Source organism: Pocillopora verrucosa, chromosome 5, assembly GCF_036669915.1.
Source record: "Pocillopora verrucosa isolate sample1 chromosome 5, ASM3666991v2, whole genome shotgun sequence".
NCBI lineage: Eukaryota > Metazoa > Cnidaria > Anthozoa > Scleractinia > Pocilloporidae > Pocillopora > Pocillopora verrucosa.
In genome coordinates this window covers 16,106,653-16,117,449 of record NC_089316.1, presented here as the reverse complement: position 1 = coordinate 16,117,449, position 10,797 = coordinate 16,106,653, and the positions used below count along the sequence as shown (strand labels likewise).

At 36.9% G+C, this 10,797-nt stretch overlaps 1 protein-coding gene across 1 annotated transcript in view; it reads left to right on the top strand.

Annotated features, from left to right (window-relative positions):
- LOC131799251 (uncharacterized) overlaps positions 1-9,930 on the top strand; it is a 10,377-nt gene extending 447 nt beyond the window's left edge. Inside the window, exons 2-5 of the mRNA XM_066166430.1 lie at positions 7,474-7,623; positions 8,375-8,608; positions 9,206-9,376; positions 9,614-9,930. Coding sequence (XP_066022527.1) covers positions 7,474-7,623; positions 8,375-8,608; positions 9,206-9,376; positions 9,614-9,930 — 872 coding nt within the window. The remainder of the gene's footprint in view (positions 1-7,473; positions 7,624-8,374; positions 8,609-9,205; positions 9,377-9,613) is intronic.
- The last annotated feature ends 867 nt before the right edge of the window (positions 9,931-10,797 follow it).

The window sequence follows — 10,797 nt, the reverse complement described above, 5'->3', positions numbered from 1 at the left end:
GGGTTCACTTTACAGTAAAGAAACATAAAGTTAAGGAAAAAAATTTGCATTGAAGCAATCCAACTTTGCCAAAAAACCTACGTCTGTCGTTTTCTGTACTTACATTTAGATTTCCTTCCACAAATGGTTTTGTCCTTATCCCTCAACTTAAAAAAAAAAAAAAAAAAAAAAAAAAAGGACTTAAATGCAGCTCGTTTGAATTCCGTGTCAATTATGGCAAAAGTGATGATTTTGAAGCAGAAGGACCTTGAGAAGAATAATGGCCGTTAATCTTGCACGGCTCCCACTCAGACGAAAATTAGTCGGGAACTCAATATTGGCACACAGGTCTCGTTAACCTTAAGTCTGCCATATTTTATCTAACGGAGGAAAACCTGAAACAATTTTTTTACTAGTTTAAAAATATATTCCAATAAAGCTTGGAAGCCAGATTCGATACTGGACTGGTTGCTGATAATTTATTACTTATAATATTTATTATTTTATGATTAATAACAATTTGTTATCAACCTTGAGATGAAGGTTTCGCTGTAAGCGTAGTGGCTCGCTAAGGCCCTGAATTAAACTATAGCAGCTGTCTACCACTGGATCATGCCTCAATCATTATAAAGGTATCTGAGGGATTCTGTCTCGACACTCTTAGGTACTCCTGATGTAATCGAGAACGTAGGTCGTACGTTGCTCGGTAATTTATGGAATTTCAGTAGTTTAGATTCCTCCGATAACAGGAGATTTTCTGTTTGTTCAAACTAAAGAGCTTATTAGAAACGTATCATTAATTAATCTAGACGTTAATGAATGCGAGGGACAACAAAAGTGACTCAATACACTCAGGTTTTCAAATAGGAAAGCCATCCATAAATTATTGCGTACATGTATTGTTTAGAGTAAGTAGGAGTGGGCAAAACGAGAAAATATTTCGCTCGATGTAGTGATTGTGAGTGGTACAGTTAAGCAATCGTCCTAAGATCTGTGGGTGCTACATTTTTCACAGAATTTAAAGTTTATGCAATATTCCTAGTATTACCTAATAGATCACAGTAAAATAAAGCCTGGAATCTTACAATTTGCTAGAACCGGACATTATACTAAGAGAAAAAAATCCATTTTGATTATTTGCCACCAACAGCTGAATTGATACGGTGCTATGTTTGTCACAGGAAAAACCACACTAAATTTTGAAGAAAAGAAGAAAAGAGCTTTGAATGGAGCATTTTGATGAAATAAAAAATAACCCAACGTCCGTCATCGCAGATGGATGCAAAGGGTCCTTTACAATCGCACTAAACAACTCTAGGGTGTATGTATTTATTACTAGATTGGTTGGAGTAACAAAGTCCTCAAATTTCAAGCCTTGCAAGTGCAACTTTTGGTCACGGCCATTCAGTCCAAATTTTTAGCGAAAACATAATGATTTTACTCGCTCTACACTAAGTAAAGAAGGTTCTATATGTGGATCTCACCTACCCTGGTGTATGCTTGGTCTACCACAGTGTGGAGCCCCAGTCTCTAGTGGGCTTGTTTCACTATAACGCATCAGGCAATATTGTCTAAGAACATCTGTTTGACCAGACTTTAAACGCTTAAACGCACGCAAACAATGTTAATAATCACGTCTAGTGCATGGGTAGCCGTTCAAATCTTTCAACTTGTATTATTTTATAAACTGATCGTAGAAATAAGATAAAGAATCATACAAGGAAACTAAACACGTTTTAGAAAACTATGACTGACAGAAAAAAAAGTCTGTCTTTCCAGTTCATTAACATAGATTAACTATATACACACTGTAATCGATTTAATAAAATTCATCAAGCTAAGGAGTGCGAAGTGCTAAATTTTCCTCTTTATGTATGTTTGTGTGAGTCTCAAAACCACTTTCGCTGGACTTGCATTAAATTCTTATTTAAGTCTCTCGTTTCTTCTCGCAATTCACCTGCATTGCGTTTTTTGACATGAATACTAAAAATGATCCATAATTATAATGCCATCTGCACCTGACGTGACGAGCGACGCTTTCAAGGAATTAATAATTTTATAGTCCAAGACGCATTACTCCAGTCAATCCGTTGCACCAAGTTAAATTCGTCGCCGCGTATCGTTTGACCGATTAAGATTTTTGTGCAAAGAGCCCAAACAGGAAGAGGGAAGTTCATTTCTAGTATTAATGTTTAGCTTGGCTTGAAACCAAGAGTTTCTATCGTAACCATAGCTACCAAACAGTAATAAAAGAAAACGCTGCAAAAGAGGTCCTTTTATATGATCACTAATTAGCGGCCTTTTTTTCTGACGAAGTGTAAATAGGCGCCATCTTCACGATTTAAAGGAGCGTGGGCGAAGTTAAATGCCAAGCCTCCAAACGAAGGTGCTGGTGGTAACGCCGATTAGTGGTGATAATGAAACCTAAGGATCCTGTCACGAAAGAACAACGAACCGACGCCATTTATTCTATTCCTTGCAATGACTGTGACAACGAATACATCGGACAGACCAAACGTCAGTTTGGTACACGGTTAAAAGAGCACCAAAGGCGGTTTTTCTTTGCAAAAAGGAAAATTCAGCTCTATCGGAGCATACACGCCTAACCAACCATACAATTGGGTGGGATAATTCTAGAATTATCACCACTAATCGGCGTTACCACCAGCGCCTTTGTTTTGGAGGCTTGGCATATTAACTCCGCCCACGTTCCTTTAAATTGTGACGATGGCGGTTTGCTTCCTGACGCCTATTTACACCGCGTTAGAAAAAAAAGGCCGCTAATTAGTGATCATATAAAAGGACCTCTTGTTGCAGCGTTTAGATCACCCCTGATGAAGGCACTAGACAGGAGTGTCGAAACGTTGGGTCTATGAATTGTAACTTCTTCAGTTACATTCATTAAATCTGCAAACCAGAGTAGCATCAAACTATGTCTGACTGTCCACCTGGTTGCCGTGTGAACTTTAATATATTTTAAAAGAGAACGCGTTTGGCTGAAGAACTCTAAAGTTGGGCGCCTAAGAACGTTGGATCTTTGAAGGTAAGATGATTGTACTTAATGCATGAAAAACTTGAGTTTGACTCTCACCCCATGATGAGATATGATATCCAGCCTTAACTCCTATTTCTGTGAAGTTGAAATAAAACGAAAATGAAATTTACCGAGCTTCCAAATGTGGGTATCACTTGGCGAGAAACATCTTCAGCTACTTGAAAGAAACAAGATCATTATCCTTAAATTTTATTTTCGTGAACAAAAAATTTACTGTGTTAAATAATAGGGAAAATGTATTGTTTATTTTGGTAAAAGTGCGCCTAAACTACGTTCTAAAATTCCTACAGAGTGCGTGAAGCCCGCTAAATGTTTCATCGTGCACAAATTGTTGGGATGATTTTATTATACGAACTGTACACTTTGTGCTTTTTGTCCAACTTCTGGTGACGAAGTCGTGGGAAGAGGAAAGAAAGATTTAATAAGAATAGCAACTTTTGAAATAATTTCGAGCCACTGTTACTTGTTTCTTTGGAGTTGCTTGGGACAAGTCAGTAGACAATTCAATTAACTGTGAGTAATAAGGTTCAAGAAACTGTGTATGACGAAAAAAATAGTCATATTTGCATCGCCACTAATTTATTTGAACTACACTGTCGACGACTCATTAAAAACTGTTCAGCTAAAAAATATTTAGCAAAAAAATTTAGGATTTGGCATATCAGCGTAAATTTACATCGCATTTTGTTTAATGTGTTTGTCCTCATTGTGGACTTGCATTTGTACTGTAGCTCTGAAGCCCGTGAGTTTTGAGCAAATCGTTTGTATTGCGTGTGTTTGACGTCCGTTGATTATGCTCACTGTGGCTTTCGCGCAAGATGGAGGCGTATAAGCTTTCATAGATAAAGTCCAACACTAATAGTAAGTATTTGCTCGAAGACTTCCTCGAGGCCAGAGTAAGTTTTCAAATTAAAATTACACGACAGGTTGATGAAAGTCCTTTCTTAATTAGAGAACTAGCTTTCAAAACCATAAATAAGTGCAACATTTCTTGAGGCAAAAAGAAAAAAAAATACAGTTTTCCCTGCCCGTACAAATTTACTCAGCCCTTTCTTATCTTCAGGAAGTTACAGACACCGTGAGTGGAACCTTTTCTATTGATACAGACATAAGAGTTTTATTTTATGTTTAGAGCTTTGTGTACAGCTTATCCAATGGAAGGCTTGACGTTTCTTGAGGCTGGCGATATTTCCGTGCCAAAGACATTCTTTTCTTATTAGATTCTCATCAGCGATCCTTTATTAGCACACGGTGGAGTTTCCTTAAACACTGGATTATTTGAGAAATTGAAGGAAATCTTCTTAAAAACCACTCAAATTTGTATTTTCCTTAAGAATTTTATGTGTTAACCTTCTATATCTCAGCTGAAATCATGAGGAAATCTCTGAGCGCGGAGTTGAGACATGGAAAATTGTCCTAAATACCTATGTTCTCAGATAGGCAAAAACTGAAAGTAGTATTAATTTTTCTCCATTTTCCCGTATTCTCCCCGGTGGGCTGGTTAATCAAATTGAAGTTCGAACAAACCAAACTGCTTTTCAGTGGCATATAACACCTAATGAGACCTTAAACAATTTTAAGTGCAACTTGAAAATTCGAGAAACTTCACCGAAGAATTTTATCAAGCTGTAAAACATAAGAGTTAAATTGTTAATGAAGTCATTTTGTGTCTCGTAGAAAGACATAAACAAGTCCTCGTCTTCTTAAACAAAACATTTACTATGTTAAATAATGGGGGAAAATGAACTGTTTTTTCTGATAAAAGTGCGCCTAAACTATGTTTTAAAACTCGTGAAGCCGGCTAAATATTTCATCGTGCACAAACTGTCGATCGATGATTTTATCATACGGACGGAAAACGTTGCTTTTGTCTTATTTGTGGTGACGAAGCCGTGGGAAGAAGAACGAACGATTTTACAAGAATAGGAACTTTTCAAATAATTTCGAGCCATTGTTACATGTTGATTTAACGTGGTTTGGGACAAGACAGTAGACAATTCAATAAACTATGATTACTATTAAAAGAACGTACGAAAATTTCAAGAAACTGTGTATGCCGAAAAAATAGACATATTTGCAGCGCCAGTAATTTATTTGAACTACAATGTCGAGGAATCATTCAAAAATGTCCAGCTAAAAAATATTTAGCAATAAAGTTTAAGTATTTAGCATATCAATGTAAATTTACATCGCATTTTGTTTAATCTGTTTGTCCTCATATGTATGTTTAGAGCTTTGTGTATAGCTTATCCAATGGAAGGCTTGACGTTTCTTGAGGCTAGCAATACTTCCTTGTCAAAGACATTCTTTTTTTATTAGTTTTTCATAAGTGATCCTTATTAGCACACGGTGGAGTTTCCTTATGGAACAGGGAAGTTTTGGCTTGAAACCAGGTGTTTCTATGGTAACCATAGCTGCCGTATTGTTAGAAAAGAAAGCAGTTTTACCTCAAAAGCAGTGAGGGACCAAAGAGCGTTATATCTTGATAGGTAAGAGTTGATCATATCGAAAACACCGATAGATGATTGGAGTAATACTATCCCTGGAAAATTCATATTCTTCACGGAAAGGATATTACTTCCTTTAATTCTGCATGCCAAACGAAAAAGGTCGACTTCACTCTCAAATAAGGGTATTGTGCAATTTTTAATGTAAAGTAACTCAAGGTCTTTTCAACGAAAACAGATTATCAATACTCGGGGTTTACTAACTGAACCTTAACATGATTATTTCTATTTAACACGAAAGCTTTGGTAAACAATATCTTGCTCTGTTTACCCCAAAAATTACCTAAAGGTCGCCAAAGTTTCAACCATGTCCAAAATGTTGAATGTGTTAATAACAACTTAGAAAGTATTACTCATCGGATATAGTTTGGAAGCTTGTGTTTGAATCTTTCTTACCCTTTTGGTTACTGAACTTTGTAAAAAAGCAAGGGTTTAAATAATCTTCGGGATTTTTATTTCATAAAAAAAAATAAGGATAATCAGCAGCTCGTAAATATAAATGAGCTAACTTGTTAAAAATTGTATTTTTTTTTCTCGCTCAATAAGACTGTATTATTTCTTCCAAAGTTTTTGTCGAGATCGAATCGTTAACACTTTACATTTGGAACCAAGATTTCAGAGCGGAGATTTTAAATGCTTGTACATTCGTTCTTCTATGGAGGCGTAAAGTGATCAGGACTATTAGGAGAACATTTCAAAACGTTATAAGCAGATCAAAGTTATCGTTCCACAAAAGCTGAAAGAGTCTTCAGCAATTAAAGCTTAATATTAAGGGTTGAGCTGATCCTCCTTGATGATTGGCATCTTATCGAACAATGTGCAAATTGTTTACTCACATCATAAACTAGGAAGTGCTTTAAGGAAGTTTCAGGCAAAGTTTTAATGTGCGAATGGTATGATTGCTACGTGGCTTCATCTGGTACCAAACAAGTTTTGTTGAGAGAAAACTCGGCCCTTTTCTTTCCATGATCCTAGTCTCAATATTTTTAGATTCAGCACAAGCAAAGAAGTATGTGGTGGCTGTTCCGCCATTTAAGATTCGTCCTTTTCGCTTCTACCATGGAGTTTGTCACAGCTAATGATCAATGTAAGACCGAAGTAAACATTCAAGGAATGGCTCTCAGGCGTTCTGTCTTCAAAAGATGGTCACTGGCGGCTCCTCACCTCTGCGATATCAAATGTGAACAACAGAAAATACAAAATATGTGAACTAAATAACCACACCAAGAAAGGCAAGACCACAGAATTTTCTTTCAGCCCCTTCATGGTTTTATATCCGACGATTGAACGACAGAGGTGAGAATTAAAAAATCTGTTTAACTATCTGATCTATTTCTTCCCCTTTAACTCAAAAGTGGCTTAAACACCCCGCGGCATAACTCGATAATAATTGCTTTTCGGGTGAAAACAGCGAAGATTGCCTAAAAAAATGGGCGCTTATCCGTTTTGGCGATAGTTTTTTGCCTCTCCTCATCGAATGCGCTTACGACCAAGCTTGTGTAGCCTTTCACCTAAGGAGTCTTTTCCTCTTCACAGTCTAGTTTTATACGCAGCAGATTGCAACATCTCCACCTGCAACTGAAATTAGGAGATGTTTACGCGATTAAAATTAAAAAACAAGGAGGTTTTGCCGCGAAAAATATTTTGGGAGCCGTGATGCAATGATGAAATGTTTTAATTGGCTGTTCTCACTTTTGGGAAATCAGAGCTAAGATAGAAAAAACGTTTTAATAAATGATATGCACTCGTTTTGACATTTTACCCAACTTTTTCCTGGCAACTTTAGTTCAAGTACCAAGGCTTAGCTTCTCATGAAGAAAAAATCTGTAAAATTGGCCCTTTAAAGTTTACCGTATTCTTAGCTTTTTTCCATTCTTAATCAATCCTGTGCCTCCTTTCTCGATTTTAAATATCTCAATATCTTTATTGCAGCACCCTTAGGTTCTATCCCTGAATTACCAGCATTGTCCTGTCACGAAATAAAGGCAAGTGAAGGTAAAGACACCATCAGCGGCAAGTATTGGCTGGATCCAATTGGCACAGGGAAGGCAACATTGGATTACTGTAACATGATTAACGAGGGTAGGTCTTAACCATTTTTTACGAGTTACTTTTAAGAAGACATTCGAAGATTTTCCAAGGATGCAATACTTATTTTAATATGGTGTTGTAGAAAATACTTTCATATGTATATAAAAGATAATGAAACCTCGACTGTGCTCTGTTCTGTTGAAAAGAACGTACAAGCAGTTAGAGCACGTAAAAAATGTAGGGAAACACAAGATAGAGATGAGTGCTGTCCCTCTTCCTGGCTGTTGGTTGATGAGCGATGTTTTAATCTTATTTGAAAACAATTTTATTGACATTAAATAGTGTTCTTATAACATTTTCAAAGGTGGATATAGATATCACCACAGATGTCGATTGGGATTTTAAAAATAGATAGTCAGAGTATGATCTGACACTCAGAGCATTGCACTACACACAATTTGCAATCTGCAAACTGCAGAGAGATCGCGATGAGCAAATGTATAAAGAAATGAGCAAAAAAAAAAAACTTCTATTAAACATTCGAACCCTGATACGTGCACGTTTTAAGTATCGCGACAGACGTGATGAATAGGTGACATTTTCATTTTTTTGCTTCTTGGCTTTTGTCAGTTTTTAGGTGCTGAGTGCACAAAAAGGGGAAATGATTTACTAGGAACAAGCAAAACCCAATGGAAATTTTCTTAATTGTGTTGTGGTGTTACAAATTAGCTTAAGTAAATATTAACTGCTGACACATATATATATAGTAAGACATCCACGTATTCCACGTCGACTGTTGCAGGATACATTAAGAACTCAAACATACTGTCGAAAAATGAAAGTTACCTCGCATTTCTTCGTGAGTTCCTGGTTCCTGCTGTTGGAAATAATTTCCATTGGTTGCTCTGCTACCGCGCCTCTTCGCATGGCTGGAATGGTAGGGACTTTCATACTCGTTGCGATGGAAAGAGAAATACTGTAACGGTTATAAAGAAAGACCAGTATGTTTTTGGAGGGTACTCTGATGTTCCATGGGGTGAGTAATTTTCGCCATTTGCAACCCAGCAATCACGATTTCATCCCAGACCAGTCAACCTATCGATTTCTCATCCGACAAACAAACAAACAGACTCAAAAACACAGTCTTAGCTTTCCTTGGCAGCATTTGAAGAGATTCTAGGATTATGTCACCGCATGCGAGTATAGTATGCGAGCAATTATTTAAAAACGTGCGCTCCCATTTTTGGAAAAGCAAAGGGTTCGAATGTTAACATGAAAACGACGAGGAGACTGTTCGGTTCGCGGGCCTAGAATTTTAATGCATTTTGTGTTTAGGCACGCGTTTTCAATTAATCAATACCTCCAAATTCATGTCAGAACTTTAACTGCAGCCTCACCATTCAATTTGTTTGACACGAACCCTCATATTTCTGCCATGGTTTTCGTCTAATGATTTTAATCAGGGTTACTGACATCAAAGGGACTGCTGCAAATTTGCAAATATGGGATAAAAACAGGTATCACAATCCTAACCCCGAAATATTGAGCGAAGAGATCATTTCTTATTTATCATAATTATCTTTTATCCGGGAAAAAGGAGCCGTTCATGGCTGACGGATTCATGTTTTCTTAGCGGATTGTCCTCCAGGAGCGAGAACAAAGGACCCGTCAGGTCGCTGTTGTGTACTTCCTTTCGAGTATGAAGGCCGTACGTATCACAAGTGTGCTGGGAAAGTACCGGGAAATTTTGAGAGACCGTGGTGTTCATTCGATGCTGTCTACAATGGTGACTGGGCGTCTTGTGGTAAGAAAGAAAGTTCTTCTCCATAATGTATACATATCAGTATTTTTCTCTCTCACATGTTTCAGTTTCATTACCTTCATGACAAAAATATGCAAAGCATAAGTATTTTTATGGTTTCTTTCAACTTAGACTGTATGTTATCAGCACTATTGAACAGATTTAGGTGAGAAGAAAAGCAAGATACAAAAATATAACCAATAATAAGGTTGCAATTTTTGCTTATTGTCTTGACTGTAGATGAAAATCCCTATAATGGATATCGCAAGACAGATAGGGCTTTTATTTATTCGCTCCACAACAAAGAAGGACTGGCGCCGTTTAAGAGTATGGTGAAGCATGATTCCCAAGCCATTTTTATGGATATAAGCCGTGGTCCAACGTTTGGTGGAGGCTTCGATATTCATATTGCCAACAACGCAGGTCATAATGTTCATTCGTACACCAACTTTGGTCACTCTTTCTTGGCTCCTAGTGATGTAGAGGAAAAAGATACAATGTTAGCTGGAACTTACTATTTTACTCCCGATGAGGTAGAAGTGTTCTATCTCCCTTAGAGCTGGAATTACAATAGCAAGTCTATTTCTGTTTCTAGGCCAAAGGGAAAAGCCTGCCCCTACAGCCTGGGAAAAGCGATTAAACTTTCCCTTATAAAACTATGCGCGTGAAAACCTTCTAAATTGCCTCATTTTATTACTCATATTTCAAAAATATGTAATTACAGTGCAAACAAAGTTTACTAAAGGACTAGTAGTTAAGAACACACAATTCTTCATTGATTTTGTACATTGACAATAAAATTTTTTCAAATTGTGGTACTTTTACCCATGTCACAACCTGGGAAAGGTGGAAGAGAGCCTTTATTATTATAATTTACGTTCTGTGCTCAAAATATGGTCACTAACAGCATCTGCTATCAGTCACGTATTTTATCTTACCCAAAATTTCTGGTGTGTTCCATGGTAGGAATAAGAACTTAGCAGGATCTCCATTTGCTGTTCTCTTTGCCGGTTTAAAAATTTGCATAAACCATATTAATAAACAACTAAAGTGCGTAAGCCGGTAGCTGTTTCGTCAAGCACGATAGTTTGTATGACATTACCATACAAATAGACAACATCTCTCTTTCTAATTAGTATGAGAAAATCAACTGTGATGAAAAAAAAAACGAAAAAAAAATGTATTAGATTCGAAACGAGCTTGGAATTTGCGCACAATATTTGCACCTTGATTAAACGTGTTTTAAGAAAAGACGTTATGGTGTACAGCTTGTATGACAGGTTAATATGAAAAAAACCCAAACACGTTTCAAGAAAAACATTCACGCGTGAATTCCTTCAAGCGATAAATTACTTTTGAAAAGTTGAGGGAGGATTATTCACCATTGTGTCGAGGTTAACTGCTTGGGTCGGCTTGCCTTTCCC